A 27,665-nucleotide genomic window follows, 5' to 3' on the forward strand; every position below is an offset into this window, starting at 1 on the left:
ATTCCCTAAACTTGGGGACATTCTTGCCGCTAGGCATCGACGTTGTTGTGTTCATGATGACAGTCCCAACCACCGCTGTCGACCACTTGTCCCAACTTGCAGCGTAACAAAGCGCGTACGCACACACACACACACACACACACACACACACACACACACGTCATACGTCTAATATCACTCAAAGTGAAAAGATCACAAATTGTGACAAGCGGACGCAGACACAGACAGACACACACACACATACATGAACACACACACACACACACACACAGAGGAGGATGGAGAGAGAGAGAGATAGATAGAGAGAGTCAGACAAACAGACAGACAGATAAACAGACAGGCAGAGGAAACTCCTCTCGAACTAGTAACCATCTCCCACACCACTAAACCCTTAAAAATCAAGAGATTCCCCCCCCACACACACACACATTCACCCCCCCCCCCCCCCTCGCCCCCCACAGGGCCAACGCACCTCCCAAATCAACACTGAACTATAACCCGGCTGTACCAGTAGCCTAACTGAACTAAGCTGACAGGTCGTCTCCCCTGCTTATCACCCTAATCACTGCACCGTCCTAATTAGCCTACTGCAAATAACTGCAAATAGCTGCAAACTGTTCCTGGCTTCGGAACGGCCTAGGGCTTAAAGCAGGATGCACTCCTAATCTGCCTCAAACCTGGTAAAATGTTAGATCGGCTAGGAAAGAAAAAAATGTGGGCATACTTTTTCGCTATTCACAGCACACTCAACGCAGGCAGACAGACAGAATATTATTCATCCGCTCCCTCCACACAACCACACTCCCCTCCGCACCCCTAAGAAAGTAAATTATATATAGGCATACATCGCTGTTGATGACATACAGGCAGGCAAACAGACAGGCTGTTGATGACATACAGGCAGGCAAACAGACAGGCTGTTGATGACATACAGGCAGGCAAACAGACAGGCTGTTGATGACATACAGGCAGGCAAACAGACAGGCTGTTGATGACATACAGGCAGGCAAACAGACAGGCCGGATCTTATGCACACGTTCGCTGTTGATGACATACAGGCAGGCAAACAGACAGGCCAGATCTTATGCACACGTTCGCTGTTGATGACATACAGGCAGGCAAACAGACAGGCTGTTGATGACATACAGGCAGGCAATCAGACAGGCCGGATCTCATGCACACTTTTGCTGTTGATGACATACAGGCAGGCAAACAGACAGGCCGGATCTCATGCACACTTTTGCTGTTGATGACATACAGGCAGGCAAACAGACAGGCCGGATCTCATGCACACGTTCGCTGTTGATGACATACAGGCAGGCAAACAGACAGGCCAGATCTTATGCACACGTTCGCTGTTGATGACATACAGGCAGGCAAACAGACAGGCTGTTGATGACATACAGGCAGGCAAACAGACAGGCCGGATCTCATGCACACTTTTGCGTCCTCCATACATTCCCTTTCACTTCCTCACACAGCAAAGAAGGCACTGTTATATCAGGCATACATCGCTACTGTCAACACACACACACAGCAAAGAAGGCATTATTATACCAGGCATATATCGCTACTGTCAACACACACACACAGCAAAGAAGGCATTATTATACCAGGCATATATCGCTACTGTCAACACACACACACAGCAAAGAAGGCATTATTATATCAGGCATACATCGCTACTGTCAACACACACACACACACACACACACACACAGCAAAGAAGGCATTATTATACCAGGCATATATCGCTACTGTCAACACACACACACAGCAAAGAAGGCATTATTATATCCGGCATACATCGCTACTGTCAACACACACACACACACACACACACACACACACTCAGAGAGAGAGAGAGACCGACAGACAGACAGACTGAATCTTATGCCCCAGTCGGCTTCCTCCACACTCTCACTCCCTCTCCCCGCAAAGAAAGTATGATACACATCGCTGAAAATATTCAGAACACACACACACACACACACACACACACATACACACACACACAGAGGCTGACAAACAGGCCGCGAGGGTGAGAGAGAGAGAGAGAGAGAGAGAGAGACAGACAGACAGACAGACAGACAGACAGAGAAGCCGAATCTTATGCACCCGCCTCACAAACACAACTCCCTCCTCTTCCCCTCCCCATATCCCCACACTACCTCCTCTTCCCCTCCCCGTATCCCCACACTACCTCCTCTTCCCCTCCCCATATCCCCCACACTACCTCCTCTTCCCCTCCCCATATCCCCCACACTACCTCCTCTTCCCCTCCCCATATCCCCCACACTGCCTCCTCTTCCCCTCCCCGTATCCCCCACACTACCTCCTCTTCCCCTCCCCATATCCCCCACACTGCCTCCTCTTCCCCTCCCCATATCCCCCACACTACCTCCTCTTCCCCTCCCCATATCCCCCACACTACCTCCTCTTCCCCTCCCCATATCCCCCACACTACCTCCTCTTCCCCTCCCCATATCCCCCACACTGCCTCCTCTTCCCCTTCCCATATCCCCCACACTGCCTCCTCTTCCCCTCCCCATATCCCCCACACTGCCTCCTCTTCCCCTCCCCGTATCCCCCACACTACCTCCTCTTCCCCTCCCCATATCCCCCACACTGCCTCCTCTTCCCCTCCCCATATCCCCCACACTACCTCCTCTTCCCCTCCCCATATCCCCCACACTACCTCCTCTTCCCCTCCCTATATCCCCCACACTGCCTCCTCTTCCCCTCCCCATATCCCCCACACTGCCTCCTCTTCCCCTTCCCATATCCCCCCACACTGCCTCCTCTTCCCCTCCCCATATCCCCCACACTACCTCCTCTTCCTCTCCCCGTATCCCCCACACTGCCTCCTCTTCCCCTCCCCATATCCCCCACACTGCCTCCTCTTCCCCTCCCCATATCCCCCACACTGCCTCCTCTTCCCCTCCCCATATCCCCCACACTCCCTCCTCTTCCCCTTCCCATATCCCCCACACTGCCTCCTCTTCCCCTCCCCGTATCCCCCACACTACCTCCTCTTCCCCTCCCCATATCCCCCACACTGCCTCCTCTTCCCCTCCCCATATCCCCCACACTGCCTCTCCGATTGCCCCTCCCCCTTCCCCCCAGAACCTCCACCCCCCACCCCCACCCAAACAACCCACTCTTACTCTCCCCACACCCTCTCAACGTTTATAAAGAGGGCGTGTAAAAACATAGAAAGCTCTCCATGTTGTTTTTGTTCCTCCCCACAACACGACAAACTGTCGGGAGGTGTGCAGTCAGACAGTGTATGACATGTATATAGATCCAGATATCGGCGGCAATAATGCAGGCGGTTCACACAACACAGAACTATATCCCGCCCCTTTGGGAAGCAGTCCCGGCATAGGCGGAAAAAGGAAACCAGTGGTGGCACCGCCAGTCTCGGCCAATTCCAGCGTGTTGATTGTGGGCTGAACTTTGGAAGCGCCCGAGATAAACAACTTGTGAACTGTATCTCAAAACTCCCTCGGTCAGTTTAGGATCAATTCCAAAGTCCGATCTTTCTTTCAAATGTCAAAATTAATTTGACTGTTCGTCTCTCTCTCTCTCGTGAAGTAATGCCTTCTCTCTCTCTCTCTATCTCGTGAAGTAATGCCTTTTATCTCTCTCTCTCTCTCGTGAAGTAATGCTTTGTTCCTCTCTCTCTCTCGTGAAGTAATGCTTTGTTCCTCTCTCTCTCTCTCTCTCTCTCTCTCTCTCTGTGTGCTGAAATAACGCCTGATACTGTTTCTTCTTTCCGATTCTGAATTTTTTCCCCCTTAGTTTAGATTTTTGAACGTACTGCACTAATGAAATCCTCAAAGAAATGACAATAAAATCCTGTGAGCTCGATCCTATACCAGCCTCTGTTTTTTCTCAGTGTGTCTCACAGCTTCTCCCCACAATCACCAACATTGTCAACTCATCCCTTCTCACTGGAACGTTTCCATCCACTTTCAAAACTGCAATAGTCCGGCCTCTTCTGAAGAAATCCAACCTTGACGCAAACATTTTGAAAAACTATCGGCCAGTTTCTAATCTTCCATTCCTGTCCAAACTCCTTGAAAAAGCCGTCCTGAAGCAGCTCAACAATCACCTTTGTTTCAACAATCTCATCCACCCATTTCAGTCTGCCTATCGTGCTGACCACAGCACCGAAACCACTCTCCTCCACATCCTGAATAACCTACTGCTAGCGTCCGACTCAGGACAGATCTCCCTTCTCACTCTTCTCGACTTGTCAGCCGCCTTTGACACGATAGACCATTCAATCCTTCTTTCCCGTCTTCATTTTACATTTGGTATCAACGGCACTGTTCTAAACTGGTTCAAATCTTATCTCACTGATCGATTCCAGTCTGTCATTGTTGATAATTTCCAGTCTGAACCCGTTAAAATTGAACATGGAGTCCCACAGGGATCTGTTTTAGGCCCAGTGCTCTTCACACTGTACACTGCTCCTCTCGCTGAAATTATCAACCGCCATAATGTCAGTCATCATTCTTATGCTGATGACACTCAACTCCAGAAGAGTGATACACCTGATAAACTGTTGTCGCTCTTGCAAGAAACATCTAACTGCTTCCTGGATATTCAAAATTGGATGACTCTAAATAAGTTACAATTGAACGCGGACAAAACAGAAGCAATGATCATAGGAACTAAACAAAAACTCTCTTCCATTACAACTAATACAATCAAACTTGGCAGTACATCCATCCCTCTGTCCACTTCAGTCAGGAACCTTGGCGTTGTCCTTGACAACACACTGTCCATGCAAACATTTATCAATCAGACATGTCAATCCTGCTACTGTCAACTGCGGCGCATCAGTTCCATCCGGAAATATCTGTCCACTGACGCAACATCTAGACTTGTCGTTTCTCTCATTCTCTCTCGCCTTGACTACTGTAACTCTCTATTGTCTGGTTTGCCTGCTTCATCCATTCAGTCCCTTCAGCGCATACAAAATTCTGCTGCCCGACTCGTCCTCAGAAAGAAAAGATCTGAGCACACCACTCCTCTTTTGCAACATCTCCACTGGCTCCCTGTCTCACACCGAATAAAGTACAAGATCAGCACTCTATGCTACAAATGTATTCACAAATCAGCCCCTTCCTATCTCTGTGGCTGCCTTCACCTCTACACTCCATCTCGCTCACTACAATCAGCTTCGGATCCACTCCACTTACACATACCCAGGTTCAAACTCTCGACTGTTGGCCACCGTTCTTTCTCTGTCTCTGGACCTTGCAATTGGAATGAACTTCCTCTTTCGCTTCGTCAAGTCTCCACACTCAGCTCTTTCAAGTCTGGCCTTAAAACCCACCTCTTCCCAAAATAGCCTCCCTTCCCTGCCTCTTCCTTGTCTTTTTAGTTTTTTTTCAGTTTTAGAGTTATGCTTGCGTGAGAATGACTGGTGCGAAAGCGCTTTGATTTGTTTATGCACAAGATTTAGCGCTATATAAGTACCATTATTATTATTTATTATTATAATGCATTCATAGTCTGATATCACCGATGGAATAACAGACTTGAGAATTTCAATCAAATTTTGAATGCACAGATTGTGAAGTGCATGTTCAGGCAACAGATACATGTACTGAGAGAAGAAGAAATGACGAAATACACGGGGTTAAAATTGACAATAACTACATATTATAAACATGGTGAAAGAAAGGGTCAACTGAATACCAGAAAAAAACAGGTAACTTACTCTGAACCCAGAGTTTAACTAGTCAGTATTCTCTCTCTCTCATGCACATCACCAGTAAAACCACAGCAATCCAAACACAACACAACACAACACACACACACACACACACACACACACATGTACACACACACACACACACATACACACACACACACACACATCCCCTTTTCTTCCCCACCCCACAATAAAAAGCATTGATGAAACCCCACAACCACAACCACCAACCACTCTCCTGCAACTGACAACCAATGTCTATCAGTATTACTATCAGTAGCTCAAGAAGGCGTCACTGCGTTCAGTCAAATCCATATATGCTACACCACATCTGCCAAGCAGATGCCTGACCAGCAGTGTAACCCAACGTGTTTCATCAGGCCTTAAAAAAAAGGGGGAAAAAAGATAATAATAATGGTAACAACAATAATGAAAATAAAATAAAAAGACAATAATGCTGATAAAAGCAAATAAGCAAATAAATGTAAAACTTGCAGACACACATTCACACACACACATGCATAACAGATATGCAACAAACACACAGTTTCACATATATGAAAGCACAAACAAATACACATAAACGTACACAAGCCCCAACACACATACACACACCATCTCCCAAATTACCCTGCACCCCAGCCCCCCTTCCTCCACACACTCATTCATAGGCTACATATCCCAGCTTCCACGGCACACACACACACACACACACACACACACACACTTACTTATACAAGCACACACACACCCATATCTCCCACCCACCCCCACACCTGCATATGTCATTCAACACGCAACACAGCTGTACGTTGCTTGACACCTCAGAATCCTCATAACACAGACTGGTAAAACACATTGACACAACCATCAGTGCACGCTCATTCTCTACATTTGTGGGCTGCAACTCCAAAGTTCATTATTTTTATAGTCGACACACACGTGCAAGTGAGCTTTAATTTAATGTGTATGACCGTATTTACCCTGCCCTGTAAGCAGCCATACTCTGTGTTCTGTGTAGACAGTGTGCATGCTGCGATTGCTGGTAATGTTCTTCGTTTGGTTTCCAGAACCCACTGAATGTTAACACAAATTACTGAATCTTTTCAACATCAGCATTCCATCTTCTGCATTCCACACAATGGGTTTCAGACACTTACATAACAATGTCTGCACAACTGTTCAGATTGAAAACTCTCCACCTTCACCCACTAGGTGCCGTGACCCAGATTTGAACCCAGAATCCTTAGACCCAAAGTCCTACACTTTATACTTGTTAACCAAAGTCCAAACTTTATAGTCGTTAACCAAAGTCCTACACTTTATAGTCGTTAACCAAAGTCCTACACTTTATAGTCGTTAACCGTTCAGCTGTTGCGCCCCATCAATCAGTACACACCGAAGCTGGTAGACCTCTATATAGATTTGTCTGTCAGCTGCCGATATATCGTTTTCATCATCATCCATCATCATCATCCAGCAATCTACCTCACTACAGGCCATGGTCATACTGAGATCAGCATTCACACACACACACACACACACACACGTCTAACATACACACACACACACACACACAGAAGCACACACACAAACACACACAAAACACAAACACACAAATTTAGCGGTCCCAAACATATGCTTTTACTTATATATATATATATATATATATATATATGTGTGTGTGTGTGTGTGTGTGTGTGTGTGTGTATGAAATCACCCAGACTGACAATGAGAATAGCTTCCATAAGTGAAATTTTTTTTTTTTTTTAAAGATTGCTCACAACATCCTGTTTGCTATCAATACATGTTGGAAAAATCAATAAAGCACACAGAACCTGTGATGTTGGCTCTCTCTCTCTCTCTCTCTCTAGCTCAGGATTATTCTGTCTCCTCTTCCAGCCATCCACACATGTTGGCACACACACACACACACACACACACACACACACACACTGACAGACAATAAAAAATTCTCATGCTCATGTATCAGATCCTATGTGAACTTCCCTGCATGGGTTTCAAAGTGGTGAAATAAATGTTACTCTAACTCCTTCAAAAACATCCAGATTCCCAACTGAAAACAACAACAACAAAACAAACCAAAACCCTGAAGGATGTGGGGAGTGGGGAAGGAGAAGGGGCGGGGCAATCTGTATTATCTCAGCTTCCCTCAAAATAGGAAGTCATCGAGTTGGTCAACACATCAACCAACCAACCACTAACACCACTACACTTCCCCATCTCTGCCCCCCTCTCACACACACAGCTGGCCCACTTCCAAAAATGTCTGGAGGAGGAAGTTTGACAGCTGTGGTACCTGTACATGGCAATGATACATGTCATGTTTGTGGCCACCACCACGGAAGTTGGGTATATGATACAACATACTCACAGCTTCTGCTAACTTGTACACTGCATAAATTATACATGTCATGTTTGTGGCAGACAACCACAGATGTTGGGAATATTTACAACATGTACACACACACACACACACACACAGATATATATATATATATATATATGTGTGTGTGTGTGTGTGTGTGTGTGTGTGTGTGTGTGTGTGTGTGTGTGTACTCAAGAGCTTCCAATAACTCACGTTATAAAAACCCAGTACATTGCACCAAATGATACTTGTCATGTTTGTGGCAGACAACCATGGATGTTTGGTAAATATACAAGACAGAAAGCTCCTGATATCAGATACCTGGAGATATCTGATAGTTAAATGGAACCCCCCAAAACTTGTACATTACACCATGGTCGTCATGTTTTTGGCAGACAATGGATATTTGGTAAATTTACAACCCTGTCTGGGCTTCTGCTATAATTTTTTTTTTTTTTTAAACAAAAACAACAACTGGGGTGCCCCATGAACTCTATAAATAAGTGACCACAATTCCAGTCCAAGCCAACCTTGAGAGGGCTGCATGCCAATCAAAACAAAACTACTCTGCTCCAGGTATACAAAGGCAGACAGCGGGCATTCTTCCCCTCACAAGCACCTAGATTTGTGGGTCAAGATGGCTCCTTGTAGCAGACGATCCTTGAGTATTGAAGAAAACCCCCACCAAAAACCAACACGCCGGACAGAGTTGTGGGACTTGCGTATTGCACAATGAATGTCCGGTTTGTGTCAAGAGGATGAATGTCTGGTTGATTTACAACATATTCCTGGCTTCTGATTAGTATAAAAATTAAAATTAAATTTAAAAAAAATCTTGGGGGTCCCAGGAACACTCTTTCATCCAAATTCTAAGGGGTCCCTGACTGCCTGCAGTGAATCACCCTACAGCTGCACACGCTTATCGTGACTACTCTGCAACACACACATACACAAACATACACACACACGCACACACCACACACACATAGATGTGTGCACCTTCTTGTCATAATCACCAACATTTCCTGGCCAAGGAGTGGCCCTAGTTGTAACAGACTCATGATTCCAGCGTCAGAGTCAGTGACCATCTGATACAGGGTCTCCACTCTGTTCATGTGTTCATTCTAGAAATGTGTAGATCATCCCATGAAAAACACACTCCATGAACATGCTGTGTGCATCCTTTCCATTTTTAAGCATCAGTGATGGATGTTTATGATTATATATATATATATATATATATATATATATATATATATGTGTGTGTGTGTGTGTGTGTGTGTATGTGTGTGTGTGCATTGTCAGCTCTGATACTGTTTCCTGAAGGTGGTTGACAGTCTACTATCTGGGATAAAATATAATATTATACATATGTACACATATAACAAGTTCATTTATACAGTTCCTAATCCAATACCTTTTGGTCTACATGCTTCACAATACAATAGCTCCAAATAAGAATACATCACATCTACAATATGATACACCACCATCCATCACAGTAAATCTAACTGAGTGAGAAACATTGAAAACTATGTATGACAAGACAATGCATCAAAAGTACATACATGTATACTAAGTACATATACATGTAGGCATACACATGTACATCACTACATGTATACAAGAACCAGGACAGAGGAACTAAAGAAACCACTGAACTGACTCAAACCGCCAGAGCACTCACTGGCTTCCTGCTTGCTCTAGCACTCTCCAAAGGGCATCACTTCAAATGACACTAATTTGGAAAACGACACAAGGGAATCTCTCTCTCTCTCTCAGTCACTCCTCAGTGTACCCCTCCCTTGCATTCTATATATTATACATCTCTCTCTCTCTCTCTTTGAATTTGTCTGTCCATCTTTCTGCCCCCCCTTTTTGAATTACCACTCACCTTGTTTTCAGCCTTTCTTCTTCTTCTTCTTCTTCTGCATTCGTGGGCTGCAACTCTCACATGTTGGCAGCCATACTCCGTTTTCAGGGGTGTGCATGCTGGGTATGTTCTTGTTTCCAAAACCCACCGAACACTGACATGGATTATAGTATTTTTAACGTGCGCATTTGATCTTCTGCGTGTGTATATGCACGAAGGGGGTTCAGGCACTGGCAGGTCTGCACATTATGTTGACCTGGGAGATCGGAAAAATCTCCACCCTTTACCCATCAGGTGACGTTACCGAGATTCAAACCCAGGACCCTCAGATTGAAAGTTCAACACTTTAACCACTCAGCTATTCTCCCTTTGAATCCCCCTGCCCTCCTCCCAACACCCCCCTCTCCAATTCCCTCGCATACCACAGGGGAGCATGCTATACAGCGACGCACACACCCACCCATACCACAGGGGAGCATGCTATACAGCGACGCACACACCCACCCATACCACAGGGGAGCATGCTATACAGCGACGCACACACCCACCCATACCACAGGGGAGCATGCACACATACACTACACAGCGACACACACACACATAGCACAGGGGAGCATGCACACATACACTATACAGCGACACACACACACACCCATACCACAGGGGAGCATGCACACATACACTATACAGCGACACACACACACACCCATAGCACAGGGGAGCATGCACACATACACTATACAGCGATGCACACACCCACCCATACCACAGGGGAGCATGCACACATACACTATACAGCGACACACACACCCACCCATACCACAGGGGAGCATGCACACATACACTATACAGCGACACACACACACACCCATACCACAGGGCAGCATGCACACATACACTATACAGCGACACACACACCCATACCACAGGGCAGCATGCACACATACACTATACAGCGACGCACACACACACCCATACCACAGGGCAGCATGCACACATACACTATACAGCGACACACACACCCATACCACAGGGCAGCATGCACACATACACTATACAGCGACGCACACACACACCCATACCACAGGGGAGCATGCACACATACACTACACAGCGACACACACACCCATACCACAGGGGAGCATGCACACATACACTATACAGCGACACACACACCCATACCACAGGGCAGCATGCACACATACACTATACAGCGACACACACACCCATACCACAGGGGAGCATGCACACATACACTACACAGCGACACACACACCCATAGCACAGGGGAGCATGCACACATACACTATACAGCGACACACACACACACCCATAGCACAGGGGAGCATGCACACATACACTATACAGCGACACACACACACACCCATAGCACAGGGGAGCATGCACACATACACTATACAGCGACGCACACACCCACCCATACCACAGGGGAGCATGCTATACAGCGACACACACACCCATACCACAGGGGAGCATGCACACATACACTATACAGCGACACACACACACACCCATACCAAACAGCATCTTTTCCCTGTAGTGTTTGCTCAGAATACAGAAAGTCTGATCATTCAAAGTTTGCATAATACTAATAAAATGTTAAAATTTCTGAACAAGCACTCACTCCTGAAGGGTGTGTGTGACACAGAGAGACAGCCAGCCAGCCAGAACTTAGACCCTCCCCCCCTACCCCCCACCATATCCCTCCATCCACCCCCCCCCCCCCACCCCCCCAATGTTAAATTTCACATGACAGCCAGACAGCCATGCTGTACAACACCACATATTCTCTTTCCTTTATTCAGCAAAAAAAAAAAAAAAAAAAAAAAATCCAACAAAACCCGATAATCATGGCTTCCACACCCACGCCCACAACCAAACAGGTAGACTACCCAAAAGTGCATTCAACTGAACCCAACCCCCAAGAGATCAACTACCAAAGTGCGTTCAACTGAAACCAACTCCAAAACTTCCACAGCCAACATGTGGAAGACCAGCAAGCACATTGTATACAGAAAGGTTCACTCTGTTCACAAAAACCTATGTGTCAAGTGACTGGTGGGTGCGTGCAAGAGAGAGTGTGGGTGCGGGGGGGCAACAAGTCTGTGGAGAATGACACAGGAGGTGTGTGTGTGTGTGTGTGTGTGTGTGTGTGTAGGGGACACAGGGGGGAGGCGGGGAGGGGAGGGGGGCATGGGGAGGGAGGGGGGTTCTCAGTGCAAAACACACAATGCTACATTGCAGAAAATACCCAAGGAACACCTATGACTCACTCAAAACACACACACACACACACACTTCACGTTCCACCACCACCAGTGCAGCAGTACAGACGCATGTTGTCGTAACAGCTTTCTGACCATGTACTTCCTGATACATGCAAAAATGCCATGCCAAATTACAGACCCCGCCAAGCTAGTACAAGCTGTGTGGGCTAATGGAGTCCTGGCTGCTACTAATGAGGCTGTCACTCCCTATGGAGCCATGTATGTGTAATTATCCTGCTCTATGGGCAGAAATGCACAAAATTGGTGGCTGGGTTTTTATCTCTCTAAATAATTGGGCTGAGGAATGTTAATGAATGTTGTAATGAAAATAACTGTTAACACACTTTTGTTCTTTAGCTGTCAGAGAGGAGTATCATAACCACTTTTTCTTCTTTTTTCCCTTTTTTTATATAAATTTTGTTTTACAGATCTCACTTTTAGCAAAGTTCACACACACACACCACACAACACATGATACACAATGACACACACACACACACACACACACTTTACACAGCTGACGATTCAGAAAGATTTTAACTAGCACGACAGTCGATAGTGTCAGCTTCAAGTTCAATGCTGCACTGCCTCAGGCGTGTAGCAGATGACAGATCTACCTCTTTGCTCAATGCGTCCACATACATATCACTTTCAAATGTCAACACAATCTGCTCTCTGTAACCTGACAACACACACATTCAGATACGATCAAAAGAAAAAAATGTGTGTGTGTGTGTGTGTGTGTGTGTGTGTGCGTGCGTGCGTGTGTGCGTTTGAGAGAGAGAGAGAGAGGGGCTTACGTTCAATACTCATGCCTCGACACAGTTACCTCCCCCTCCCCTGCCCCACCCCCTCCCCCCAACCCCTCCTTTTTTTCTTCTTTTTTTCCCATAAATGTTTATTTTTATTTCAGTGAACATTTATGTAAAAAATGCACTGGTCTGAAATCGACAGACACTTCTTCACAACTTTGCGGCCGCTCGCCGTGGCTGCCGCCGACAGGGAATCAATAAATAACAGACCAAAGTAGGTAAATAAGGCTGAAAACTTCCCTGGCACTTACCTCGCAAGTGGTTCTCAAACTCGTTAGCTATCTCCTTTTCCTTTTTACTTCGCCTTTCGGCCATGGCTGCTCGTGAAGTATCCTGAACGAAAATGAGGGGCTTTAACTTCGCTGATTCACTTCTCACTGAGCTTGTGGCACTGCACGGCAGTGTATACTGCTCTCACGCTTCACTGGCCAACAGATAACATTTCCCGACCCACACTCATGCGCGAGGTCAAACAACAGTGCACGCGAGTTTCTCGTCTCGTGTGAAGTTATTGGAGAAAACATCCACGAACATTGTCCAATGGGCTATCAGGAAGGAAAGGGATGACTTAATTTCATCCAATCGAATTTCCTCTATCTTAACTAGTACGTTTGGTGTGTAAATATCCGAAGAGTGAATTTCGACGACAGGCCTATATCGATACTTTAAACATAAAATGTTAGGTTGAAATTATGTTTCCGATATACTGCTGGTATTCTTATAGTATGCTTACGACATTTATGCATTTTTCTAGTTCATCAGACCGTTAAAGATTCGACGCCTTTTTTCCTTTTCTTTTTTCCCCTGTGTCTTTTGTGAAACTAAAACTGAAAGTAGAAAGTTGTCGCTTTGCTGCTCCATCGTCTTCCGCCGTTGAAAGACTAGCAGGCGAAGTCTCAACATTGAGTTCAGTTCAGCTCAGTTCTTGGGACGTTTCACAAGCCTCACGATTTTTTTGGTGTCCCAGATTTACAAAAGATAAGTTGGAGTTGCCAGTGCATGGGCTTAGGAGAATTATTATAAGTTCTACCATTCATAGTCACGTATCGCAGTGTTGTTTCGTTTTCGGCCATGCCAATGTACCAGAGTACACGGCCTTTTTACGTTCTGGATTGCGCGAATTGCAACGCACAAATCTGCAGGAGGGGAATGAAGTACATGATACTTCCAGTAGGGAATAACGCTGAGCCGTTCGTGTTCGCAACTGATATGCCCGACTTAAGGTACATCTCCATGTTTTGATCTCCACATTTCTTTTCCTGTGTTCTTTTCTTTCAGTTTCGTTCCTTAGACGGAAAAATCGTGAATTTGTTTAATCCATTCAGCCCCTGAGTTCCTGAGTTTTGAGTTTTTTGCCCCGACAGGCTTCCAAGCAGTACTGATGGGGGGGGGGGGAGGGGGGGGGGATAGAAATGCAGAAAATATACTGTTTTACTGGATGTATCCAGAAATACTGTGGAATTCACCCCCCACCCCCCACGCCCCCTTCTTTTTGCGAATAAAATGCCAGTGTAAAAACATGAAAACTGTTTTAATGGTGCCAGATCAGTGTTCAGGCACATGACTCGATGAATTAAATATCGTACGTAATATGTCATCTACATTTCTTCCCCGGTCAAGAGATGTAAAGAAGGCCAGTCCAAGAGTGCATGGATCGAGGGGGAAAAGGAAAAACTGTAGAGTATATTACAATGCTATTATCTGTTGTTGTTGTTGTTGTTTTTTAAGTTTTTCCGTCTTATAAACGAAAAGTACAGGGGTAGAAATGTGGATACAGCCGAATGTGATGCTTAACAACTTTGAACAGCCAACAACTAGGCTGCATCATCATAGACAATATCAACTACTTCCATTCATGTTTACAATATCGACCAGCATAAGGAAGAAGAAAGAACCAATGAAGAAAAGATCCAACGAAGAGAAATTTGGGGGCATTGTGCTTGGTGACACCATTGCTAAAGCAGCAAGAAATTTGGGGCATTGTGCTTGGTAACACCATTGCTAAAGCAGCAAGAAATGTGGGGGCATTGTGCTTGGTGACACCATTGCTAAAGCAGCAAGAAATGTGGGGGCATTGTGCTTGGTAACACCATTGCTAAAGCAGCAAGAAATTTGGGGGCATTGTGCTTGGTGACACCATTGCTAAAGCAGCAAGAAATGTGGGGGCATTGTGCTTGGTAACACCATTGCTAAAGCAGCAAGAAATTTGGGGCATTGTGCTTGGTGACACCATTGCTAAAGCAGCAAGAAATGTGGGGGCATTGTGCTTGGTGACACCATTGCTAAAGCAGCAAGAAATGTGGGGGCATTGTGCTTGGTGACACCATTGCTAAAGCAGCAAGAAATGTGGGGGCATTGTGCTTGGTGACACCATTGCTAAAGCAGCAAGAAATTTGGGGGCATTGTGCTTGGTGACACCATTGCTAAAGCAGCAGCAAGTTAGTTAATAACATCAGAGCATTTAACCTATTTCAGATTGTGTTTGTTTGTTTTTTAAACCAGAACACATATTTTGTTTCTTTGTTTTTGTTGCCGTTTTTCATGTCCAGCAGGACTAATGTGTATATATATTTTTTCACTCCTGATAGGGCTCTTTGTGGTCGACAGGGCTATAGTATAAATATACACAACAAAAGATAAAAAAAAATAATCATGTTAATTACTTGTTTGTTCAGTGCTGTTGGGGTGGTACCAATTTTCTTGAAGTCCAACAACTGCTCCTGCACTGCCCAAGATGTGGTTTGTCTCTTTTGGTGAGTTCGCTATATCCAGATTATGGAAGAAAATTTTCACTTTTCTTGTTTATTTTTCCAGTACATAACACAATATTCAATGGATGTATCTCCTCTGTCACTTGTATTTTATGTTTGTGTTGTACACAGTTTGTCAGCATGTCAGCGTAGACAGGGTGTGTTGTACATAGTTTGTCAGCATGTCAGTGTAGACAGGGTGTGTTGTACACACTTTGTCAGCATGTCAGTGTAGACAGGGTGTGTTGTACACACTTTGTCAGCATGTCAGTGTAGACAGGGTGTGTTGTACACACTTTGTCAGCATGTCAGTGTAGACGGGCTGTACACAAATTGCTGTCCCCTATTCTCATATATAATATTGGATGTCATCTACATGGATGGTACCTGGCTGAGGGCGCGGTCATGCACAGATAGTTCATCAAGTCAAAAAAGCAATGAACTACTGTCTACCATCTGAATAAGTAAAAAGATAAGAATATAAATAATCATGAAAGATACACAGATCTTGTGGGCAAAATTAATGGTGTAGATAAAATAAGAACAAAAAAGGGCCACGTTCAGTGAATGCATGCATACTCAAGTGGAAACACTTAAGTCTTGTAAAGACGACTGTTTTAGTTTGTTCTCTTTTCTCAGCTTACCTTCTCCTCTGTTCACCTTAATAATCATACTGTATTTGAGGCCTGTCACGCCTTCAAAATGCAGTTTATGGATACATGTCTGCAATGATACAAATGTTATGTGGTTTGCTTTTTATGATTCTTTTGTTTTAGAAATTAAATCAATTGCAAACACACACACATACACACATGCACAGACACACACACACACACACACACATAGATTGACATTCTAACACACACTCTCACCACTGTCACTCACTCTTACAAGATGTTTGTGCATCAGTGTACCGTGTTCACATGTGTGGCAGTGGCTCAGTGGTGGGCTACCATTGGTCTGCACCCTGTCATCAATGTGTCGCCCTCGGCAACGGCCAGGACTGTCAGCTGTGGATGTTCCTCACGAAGGCAGTCATGGCCAACTTCCGATACAATCCCCACAGTCAGTATCTCACCTGTGCCCATCCTTTTCTTCTGGTTTCACTTGCTTTAAGGTCCCATAGCGTGTTACAGCCTTGAGGGCAGTAAATGATATGATGATAATACATATGCTTATATAATAATAATAATAATAATAATGGTATTTATATAGCACTGAATCTTGTGCAGAGACAAATCTAAGCGCTTTCACACCAGTCATTCACACGCATGCGTAACTCTAAAACTGAAGAAACTGAAGAGGTACAGGAGGGAGGCTATCTTGTGAAGAGGTGGGTTTTAAGGCCAGACTTGAAAGAGCTGAGTGTGGAAACCTGACGAAGCGAAAGAGGAAGTTCATTCCAAATACAAGGTCCAGAGACAGAAAGAACGGCGTCCAACAGTGGAGTGTTTGAATCTGGGTATCCGTAAACAGAGTGGATCCGAAGCCGATCATAGAGAGCGAGTTGGAGCGTAGAGGTGAAGGCAGCCACAAAGATAGGAAGGGGCAGATTTGTGAATCTGTGAATATAACACCTGTCCTCAGAGACCAAGCTCCAAGCGCTTTACAGACTTGGTTGTTTGCATAACAGGCTGCCTACCTGGCTAGAGCCGACTGACGGCTGCCATTGGGCACTCATTGTTCGTTTCCTGTGTCATTCAGTCAGATTTCAGGCACGCACACATACACACTCAGACATGTAATATTTTACATGTGTGACCGTTTAGTTTGTTTACACCGCCATGTAGGCAGCCATACTCCGTTTTCAGAGGTGAGCATGCTGGGTATGTTCTTGTTTCCATAACCCACCGAACACCGACATGGATTGCAGGATCTTTAATATGTGTATTTGATCTTCTGCGTGTGTATACACATGAAGGGGGTTCAGGTACTAGCAAGTCTGCACATACGCACATAACCGACAGCAAGAAAATGCACTTTTGATAGTAAAGCTAGTTGTACACTTTCAGACCAAAAAAGAAAAGAAAAGAAAGAACAGGTGGTGGCGCTGCAATCTGGGGATCGTAGGTTTGAATCCCACTTTTTCCCGGGTGGATGAAGGTGGAAATTTACTTTTTTAATCTCACTAGGTGCAGTGATGGCCTAGAGGTAAAGCATCCGCCGAAGAAGCAAGAGAATCTGAGCACGCTGGTTTGAATCACAGCTCAGCCGCAGATATTTTCTCCTTCTCCACTATAGACCTTGAGTGGTGGTCAGGACGCTAGTCATTCGGATGAGACGATAAACTGCACACGTAAAAGAACCCATGACAACAAAAGGGTTGTTCCTGGCAAGATCTGTAGAAAAATCCACTTCAATAGGAAAAACAAACAAAACTGCATGCAGGAAAAAATACAAAACAAGAAAGGCAAGGCCTTCAAGACTCACTTGTGATACACTTTTAAAAAAATCCAAGTTTTTATATATTGAGTATAATGCATTTACTGATATATTTATATTTTTTGTATTCTCTAAACTTGGCACTTTGATCTGATATTCGACCCAACAAAGGATCTGTCATTATTATCATTTTTTGTTCAAACAGGAACTTCTTTTGCTAAGCATGGAAGTTTTATTTATTGTAAACGTTTTGGTGAAGATAGCAGAACAAGGGAAATTACTCTGCTGGGGAACTTAGTTTGCTTTAAACTGATCTTTCTCATCTTAAACATTACATTTTGAAATTATACTCAATACATAAAAAGCTTGGATTTTTTTTAAAAAGTGCATCACAAGTGAGTCTTGAAGGCCTTGCCTCTCTTGTTTCAAAATGTAATGTTTAAGATGAGAAAGATCAGTTTAAAGCAAATTAACTCCACTAGCATTACAGGGTAATTTCCCCTTTTTACTATCTGAACCAAAACGTTTGCAAAATAAATAAAAATTCCATGCTTAGCAAAAGAAGTTCCTGTTTGAACAAAAAATGATAATAATGACTGCTCTAGCTGTTGGGTCAGAATATCGGATCAAAGTGCCAAGTTTAGAGAATACAAAAAATATAAATATAACAGTAAATGCAGTTTGCATATAATTAGGCTTCATTCTTTATTTTTTTGTGCCAATCCCAGAAGCGCAATATTGTTTTAAACAAGATGACTGGAAAGAACTGGATTTTTCCTATTTTTATGCCAAATTTGGTGTCAACTGACAAAGTAGTTGCAGAGAAAATGTCAATGTTAAAGTTTACCACGGACACACAGACACACACACACACACACACACACACACACAACCGAACACCGGGTTAAAATATAGACTCACTTTGTTTACACAAGTGAGTCAAAAATGGGTGGCGCTGTAGTATAGCCACACGCTCTCCCTGGGGAGAGCAGCCCAAATTTCACACAGAGAAATGTGTTGTGATAAAAAGAAATAGGAATACAAATAGGTCAACAGATACGCAGGTCTGAATCAGGCTGAAACGCCTTTATGTATGTATATGAAACCCCTTTGTGTATGAACAGTGTACGTATGCTGAAGCTTAAGTGCACAGGTTAAAGATATGAAGATTGAATGCACAGGTTCAAGATCCTGCAATCTACGCCAGTGTTTGGAAGGTTATGCCTGTATGGAAACCAGTGTTTGGAAGGTTATGCCTATATGGAAACCAGTGTTTGGAAGGTTATGCCTATATGGAAACCAGTGTTTGGAAGGTTATACCTATATGGAAACAAGAACATAACCAGCATGGGTGCAAGCCCGAAAACAGAATACGGCTGCATACATAGTGGTAAAGAAACAGTCATGAATGTGCATTGAATCCAACTTGTACCTTTCCTGTGAGCATGAGAGTTCCATGAAATGACAGGGACTGGTTGTTTGTGTGCTGTGAAGTGTGTGTGTGTGTGTGTGTGTGTGTGTTGCTGTGTGTTTTGAGTGAGTGTGTCGCTGTGTGTGTGTGTTGTTGTTTTTGTGTTTAGAGTGTGTGTGTGTCAGGGTGTGTGTTTGTGTGTATTTTGAGTGTGTGTGTCGCTGTGTATGTGTTTGTGTTAGTTGTTTTGTGTTTTGAGTGTGTGTGTTGCTGTGTATGTGCTTGTGTTAGTTGTTTTGTGTTTTGAGTGTGTGTCGCTGTGTATGTGTTCGGTGTGTTTTGAGTGTGTGTTGCTGTGTGTTTTGAGTGTGTGTGTGTGTGTGTTTTGTGTGTGTGTGTGTGTGTGTGTAAGACTGATGACTGTGTGACTGTGTTTTGCAGGCGGTCAGGTTGTCATGTGGAATGACATCCCCCAAGTAGAGAATGACAGCGTGAACTATCTGGGTGAGGTGGAGTGTTTGCGGTGACCATGGCAACAAGTGCAGTCCTGAAGGAAGTGCAATGTCGGCAGGCACACACAAGCAATGTGGGGCAGACACTTGCCTGCTGTTTTAGTCCTCCTTTTCTCATTTTCTTCAAGGAAACATCTAAAAAATCTTTTAAAGAAGTTTTTAGGTGTTTATTTTAGAACTTGTTGCTTGTTTACATGTTCTAAAAATGTGCTCAGGAATGTGTGTTAAATTTGTGTCATGAAAATTGTTCAAGAAAGGAGGTGAGGTACTGTTGGAAAAGCTGACACCCTCCTCCATTCTCTAGTCATTATGAAGGTTGGAAAAGCTGACACCCTCCTCCAGTCATTATGAAGGTTGGAAAAGCTGACACCCTCCTCCATCCCCCAGTCATTATGAAGGTTGGAAAAGCTGACACCTTCCTCCATCCTCCAGTCATTATGAAGGTTGGAAAAGCTGACACCCTCCTCCAGTCATTATGAAGGTTGGAAAAGCTGACACCCTCCTCCAGTCATTAGGAAGGTTTGGAAAAGCTGACACCCTCCTCCATCCTCCAGTCATTATGAAGGTTGGAAAGCTGACACCCTCCCTCCAGTCATTATGAAGGTTGGACAAGCTGACACCCTCCTCCAGTCATTATGAAGGTTGGAAAAGCTGACACCCTCCTCCAGTCATTATGAAGGTTGGAAAAGCTGACACCCTCCTCCATCCCCCAGTCCATATGAAGGTTGGAAAAGCTGACACCTTCCTCCATCCCCCAGTCCATATGAAGGTTGGAAAAGCTGACACCCTCCTCCATCCCCCAGTCCATATGAAGGTTGGAAAAGCTGACACCCTCCTCCATCCCCCAGTCCATATGAAGGTTGGAAAAGCTGACACCCTCCTCCAGTCATTACGAAGGTTGGAAAAGCTGACACCCTCCTCCATCCTCCAGTCATTATGAAGGTTGGAAAAGCTGACACCCTCCTCCAGTCATTATGAAGGTTGGAAAAGCTGACACCCTCCTCCAGTCATTATGAAGGTTGGAAAAGCTGACACCCTCCTCCATCCTCCAGTCATTATGAAGGAAAAGGGAGAAGTTTCTCAAGACTTCAAAGACAGCCTCTATGGTACACATCTTTCTCTTGAAAGGCTGATAAAGCGTCCAGTCACAATCATCCTGGGATTTCTCTCTTGCGAATCGCAGGAAAAGTTCTTGCCAGGGCAGTCTTGAACATACTCATCACCCACACTGCAGACTCCATCTTCCCTGAATCACAGTGCGGGTTTCATGCAGGCAGGGGCACAGCCGACATGGTGTTTGCTGTTCGCCAGCTACAGGGCTGTTCGCCAGCTACAGGACTGTTCGCCAGCTACAGGACTGTTCCCCAGCTACAGGGCTGTTCGCCAGCTACAGGACTGTTTGCCACCTACAGGATGGGACTGTTTGCCACCTACAGGACTGTTTGCCACCTACAGGAGAAGTGTTGTGAGCAGAATCAGGAGCTCCACGTGGTGTTTGTTGATCTCACCAAAGCCACTGACATGGTTAATCAGATTGGCTTGTGGAAGATCCTTCACAAGTTTGGTTTCCTGGAAAAGCTCATCTCCCTGATCGTTTCATTCCATGGTGGCATGCAGGCAAGGATGCAAGAAAACGGAGATACCTCTAACCCATTCCCAGTGAAAAATGGAGTGAAGCAGGGATGTGTTTCAGCCCCCACCCCCTTTTCTGTTCTGTGTGCTGCAACACTGATGGATGTATTCTGTTTGCTGCAACACTGATGGATGTATTCTGTTTGCTGCAACACTGATGGATGTATTCTGTGCTGCAACACTGATGGATGCATTCTGTGCTGCAACACTGATGGATGTATTCTGTGCTGCAACACTGATGGATGTATTCTGTTTGCTGCAACACTGATGGATGTATTCTGTTTGCTGCAACACTGATGGATGTATTCTGTGCTGCAACACTGATGGATGTATTCTGTGCTGCAACACTGATGGATGTATTCTGTTTGCTGCAACACTGATGGATGTATTCTGTGCTGCAACACTGATGGATGTATTCTGTTTGCTGCAACACTGATGGATGTATTCTGTGCTGCAACACTGATGGATGTATTCTGTGCTGCAACACTGATGGATGTATTCTGTGCTGCAACACTGATGGATGTATTCTGTGTGCTGCAACACTGATGGATGTATTCTGTTTGCTGCAACACTGATGGATGTATTCTGTGCTGCAACACTGATGGATGTATTCTGTGCTGCAACACTGATGGATGTATTCTGTTTGCTGCAACACTGATTAATGCATTCTGGGACTGTGACAAGGGGGTATACATCCAGTTTTGTTCAGATGACAAACTCATTAACCTTCAGTGACTTCAGGCCAAGACTAAAGTATTTGAGGTCCTTCTGAGAGAGTTCCCGTTTGCTGATGACTGTGCACTGGCCACGCACTCCCATGAAGCCATCCAGTGCACCACCTATCGCTTTTCAAGGGCCTGCTGACGCATTGGAAAAGGTTTACAATCAGTCTTGGTAAGACAGGCCATATTCCAGCCTTTACCATCCAGAGCTGCCAGTGCTCTGCCACTACCTGTCGTCATTAACAACACAGATATGAAAACTGTGGACAAATTCTGCTTCTTGGGCAGCACTGTGAACAGCAATGGATCTCTGGATGCAGAAGTGATGTTGCGCATCTCAAAGACCAGCTCTGCCTTTGGCAGACTCTCAAAGAGTCTGTGGCAAGACCATGGCATCAAATTGCACACAAAGGTCGCCATGTACAGAGCTGTGACTTTGAGTGCTCTCCTCTACTGTTGTGAGACTTGGACCACCTACCGCCAACATGTCCAACAACTGAAACAGTTCCATCAATGATGCTTGTGCAAGATCTGCAGCATCAAATGGCAAGACAGAGTGTCCAACCTACAGGTCCAGAAGTGTGGCTTCCCAGGCATTGAGTGTATACTCGTCAAAAGCCAGCTCGGATAGACAGGACATGTTATCCTTATGGAGGACAGCATCATTCTGTGGACAACTGAAGGACAGACAACAGAGAGCCGCCATCCAGGAAAAGAGGAACTGGAGACAGGGGGGCTCATCCTGGCAGGACTCCATTCCATGCAGGGTCTGTGGATGACCTTGTGACTCAGGAACTGGTCTTGATTCCTACAGGTGGACCCACAGGAACTGGTCTCGATTCCTACAGGAGGACCCACAGGAACTGGTCTCGATTCCTACAGGAGGACCCACAGGAACTGGTCTTGATTCCTACAGGAGGACCCACAGGAACTGGTCTTGATTCCTACAGAAGGACCCACAGGAACTGGTCTCGATTCCTACAGGAGGACCCACAGGAACTGGTCTTGATTCCTACAGAAGGACCCACAGGAACTGGTCTCGATTCCTACAGGAGGACCCACAGGAACTGGTCTTGGTTCCTACAGAAGGACCCACAGGAACTGGTCTTGATTCCTACAGAAGGACCCACAGGAACTGGTCTTGATTCCTACAGGAGGACCCACAGGAACTGGTCTTGATTCCTACAGGAGGACCCACAGGAACTGGTCTTGATTCCTACAGAAGGACCCACAGGAACTGGTCTTGATTCCTACAGGAGGACCCACAGGAACTGGTCTTGATTCCTACAGGAGGACCCACAGGAACTGGTCTTGATTCCTACAGAAGGACCCACAGGAACTGGTCTTGATTCCTACAGGAGGACCCACAGGAACTGGTCTTGATTCCTACAGGAGGACCCACAGGAACTGGTCTTGATTCCTACAGAAGGACCCACAGGAACTGGTCTTGGTTCCTACAGAAGGACCCACAGGAACTGGTCTTGATTCCTACAGGAGGACCCACAGGAACTGGTCTTGATTCCTACAGAAGGACCCACAGGAACTGGTCTTGATTCCTACAGAAGGACCCACAGGAACTGGTCTTGATTCCTACAGGAGGACCCACAGGAACTGGTCTTGATTCCTACAGAAGGACCCACATCAGCCGGCCTGCTCATCCGTCGGACATGACTGGAGAATCCAAGATGATGATGACATGCAAACTGCATTGTATACATTGCATTTTATTGATGCATTGTATCTACCTCATACTGTGTTGCTTGTGTTGCAGTGCATATTGTATTTTATTGATGCATTATATCTACCTCATATTGCATGTATTGCAGTGCATATTGTATTTTATTGATGCGTTATATCTGTCTCATATTGCATGTATTGCAGTGCATATTGCATTTTATTGATGCATTGTATCTACTTCATATTGCATGTATTGCAGTGCATATTGCATTTTATTGATGCATTGTATCTACCTCATATTGCATGTATTGCAGTGCATATTGCATTTTATTGATGCATTATATCTACCTCATATTGCATGTATTGCAGTGCATATTGCATTTTATTGATGCATTATATCTACCTCATATTGCATGTATTGCAGTGCATATTGCATTTTATTGATGCATTGTATCTGTCTCATATTGTGTGTATTGCAGTGCATATTGCATTTTATTGATGCATTGTATCTACTTCATATTGCATGTATTACAGTGCATATTGTATTTTATGTATGCATTCTATATACATGCTACTTTAAGTGCTTATCACATTGCATGCGCTGTGTTCATTGCATGTACTGAGTATGTACATTGCAATGAATGTACTGCATATTGCATTTCATATATCTTGCACATTCTACTGTGTTACACTGATAGTACAGCTATAAAGTGCCATTTTCTTTCCAAGTGATTGGAGTATGTTGTGATGTTGTTGTTTTTTCACAGTTTAAAGAAGTAATACCAACAGTAACGACTATTGGGGATAAACCATTTTCTTTCCAAGTGATTTGGAGTATGTTGTGATGTTGTTGTTTTTTCACAGTTTAAAGAAGTAATACCAACAGTAACGACTATTGGGGATAAACCATTTTCTTTCCAAGTGATTGGAGTATGTTGTGATGTTGTTGTTTTTTCACAGTTTAAAGAAGTAATACCAACAGTAACGACTATTGGGGATAAACCATTTCCTTTCCAAGTGATTGGAGTATGTTGTGATGTTGTTTCTTCACAGTTTAAAGAAGTAATACCAACAGTAACGACTATTGGGGATAAACCATTTCCTTTCCAAGTGATTGGAGTATGTTGTGATGTTGTTTTTTCACAGTTTAAAGAAGTAATACCAACAGTAACGACTATTGGGGATAAACCATTTTCTTTCCAAGTGATTGGAGTATGTTGTAATGTTGTTTTTTCACAGTTTAAAGAAGTAATACCAACAGTAACGACTATTGGGGACACAGATCAGCTCACACACCCTCATTCTTCCTTGAAACTGACACATGTTGTTACTGCTGGAACTGTGTTTCATATTAAAAAACAAAAACATATTGGCATGTTTCTTTGATATGTTAAAGATTTGTACTTATAAAAATGACATGAAAACTCTCAGGACTTAAGTATTGTTGAAAATTTTTATTTCATATCTGCCAAGTTGAGCATTTTATGAGTTTGTGATTTGAATACCTATTCTTCATTCAATGGCTGCAACCCCCACATTCACTCGTATACATACACAAATGAGCTTTTACATGTACAACCGTTTTTACCCTGCCATGTAGGCAGCCATACTCCGTTTTCGGGGGTGTTGATTTGACAATCTGTGAGAAATGTTTTAAGCAAACTTGTTCAGTTATCAGGGATTTTGTGTTTTGAACTGTTTCTTTTAGCAGCAGTTGAAATCCTGAAAATGTTGACCAACACTGGGCGATATTTGGCAAATTGCGAGTGAACAGTTTTGTTCATGAATCTAAGCAGTTTCTAGCAATGGATTCCCTGTGCATTTGTAATGAAAACATTCTCGTGCATTTGCAAAAGAATGATAATTTCCATATATATTTGGAATGGTAAATTGTCTGTGTATTTGGATTTTTAAAAAAGATCTCTATTTGCATCAGAACGATAAATTCTCTGTGCATTAGAAAGATAAGTTCTCGGTGCATTGTATGTTTACATTTGAAAATTGACCACTCTCAACAACCACAAAATCCCAACACATGCTGAAAAAGCAAAAACAGCAACAATAAAAAGGCTGCTGTGTGTACCAATTTCAACAGTTAACAGGTATAAATAGCATCCCCGCCTTCTGGAAATTCTGTGCTAGAAATTTCCTCTTTTCTGTCACTCTCTTTGTTTCTGCCTTTTTTCCATCTTCACTGTTGTCTCCTTTTTCTGCCTTCCCAGTCCATACCCCTTTCTTTTTCCAAGCAAGCCTTGACACTTTTTTTTCTCTTTTCCGCAGCCTGTGATGTACTATCTGTGCTGTTTTGCTCTGGTGATTAGGTTGTGACACTGGGATGGGCACTAGCTGTACTATCTGTGCTGTTTTGCTCTGGCGATTAGGTAGTGAGATGTCAACACTGGGATGGGCACTAGCTGTACTATCTGTGCTGTTTTGCTCTGGCGATTAGGTAGTGAGATGTCAACACTGGGATGGGCACTAGCTGTACTGTCTGTGCTGTTTTGCTCTGGCGATTAGGTAGTGAGATGTCAACACTGGGATGGGCACTAGCTGTACTGTCTGTGCTGTTTTGCTCTGGCGATTAGGTAGTGAGATGTCAACACTGGGATGGGCACTAGCTGTACTATCTGTGCTGTTTTGCTCTGGCGATTAGGTAGTGAGATGTCAACACTGGGATGGGCACTAGCTGTACTGTCTGTGCTGTTTTGCTCTGGCGATTAGGTAGTGAGATGTCAACACTGGGATGGGCACTAGCTGCCCATTCTGCAGTGCTGTTTGCCTATAGGGCCTTTTTATGTATTTTTTGTTTGGCTTTGAAGTTGTTTTTTCCTTTTTTACAATTTTTTTGTAATCTGGGGATGCTAAATGAAGTGGAAGGGCTGGTGTCCTCAGCATGGCCAAGTCTGTTTTGCCATGAGCAATTATTAAGATGCATAATTACCTCTTTTTGTTGTTGTTGTTGTTGCTACACATTGATTGTTTCTGGTTCACTGTTAAGCAAGGGCTTTCGCTATGGTTTTTCCAAGCTGCTGCATACGTCAGTTGTACCTAAGTTTTTTTTTTTTTTTTTTTTTTTTTTTTCAACATTTTTTATTCAGACAAAGGTTTACAGATACAGAATTTATATGTTTTGTGCATTAGAAAGTATAGGGTAGGCATATAATTAAGTTCTAAGTACTGACAAATCTATAACAGCAAAACAATATATGTTCAATGTCAAAGTTCCAAGGTATCATTGAAAAGCTTAATCTTGTATCAAACAATTATAAAGTGCCCATTTTTCCACAAACTTGTTATATTCCATAGTTATGTTAAAGGCATACTTGTCTATTTCATATGCCTGTTTGAGGTCCCTTTTGAACATTTGTAATGTTGGTTTTACTTTGTTGATTCTACATTTGTATATATAGAATTTAGCTGTCAATAAGATATATGAGAAACATTCATCAGTTCTCATTTTGTTATGTCCAAAAAGCACCAGTGTGT

At 44.1% G+C, this 27,665-nt stretch overlaps 2 protein-coding genes across 2 annotated transcripts in view; one reads left to right on the plus strand and one right to left on the minus strand.

Annotated features, from left to right (window-relative positions):
* The window catches only part of LOC143284931 (SLIT-ROBO Rho GTPase-activating protein 1-like), a 308,900-nt gene extending 295,344 nt beyond the window's left edge, over positions 1-13,556 (minus strand). Inside the window, exon 1 of the mRNA XM_076592085.1 lies at positions 13,345-13,556. Within this exon, the coding sequence (XP_076448200.1) occupies positions 13,345-13,408 (64 nt within the window). The 5' untranslated portion in view covers positions 13,409-13,556. The remainder of the gene's footprint in view (positions 1-13,344) is intronic.
* A 439-nt stretch (positions 13,557-13,995) lies between these two features.
* Positions 13,996-20,461, plus strand: LOC143285236 (protein FAM72A-like). Its single transcript, XM_076592492.1, has 4 exons — positions 13,996-14,316; positions 15,769-15,846; positions 16,778-16,908; positions 20,078-20,461. The coding sequence occupies exons 1-4, from the start codon at positions 14,165-14,167 to the stop codon at positions 20,161-20,163; spliced, it is 447 nt and encodes a 148-aa protein (XP_076448607.1). The 5' UTR covers positions 13,996-14,164; the 3' UTR covers positions 20,164-20,461.
* The last annotated feature ends 7,204 nt before the right edge of the window (positions 20,462-27,665 follow it).

This window comes from Babylonia areolata, chromosome 8 (assembly GCF_041734735.1).
Source record: "Babylonia areolata isolate BAREFJ2019XMU chromosome 8, ASM4173473v1, whole genome shotgun sequence".
Classification (NCBI taxonomy): domain Eukaryota; kingdom Metazoa; phylum Mollusca; class Gastropoda; order Neogastropoda; family Buccinidae; genus Babylonia; species Babylonia areolata.

Excerpts from the sequence above, each read along its gene's own strand:
- LOC143285236 (XM_076592492.1), top strand. The coding sequence starts at position 14,165 with ATGCCAATGTACCAGAGTACACGGCCTTTTTACGTTCTGGATTGCGCG. Across the intron at positions 14,317-15,768 it reads ACTGATATGCCCGACTTAAG|TGCTGTTGGGGTGGTACCAA; the intron begins GTACATCTCCAT and ends TTGTTTGTTCAG. Across the intron at positions 15,847-16,777 it reads GATGTGGTTTGTCTCTTTTG|TGGCTCAGTGGTGGGCTACC; the intron begins GTGAGTTCGCTA and ends CATGTGTGGCAG.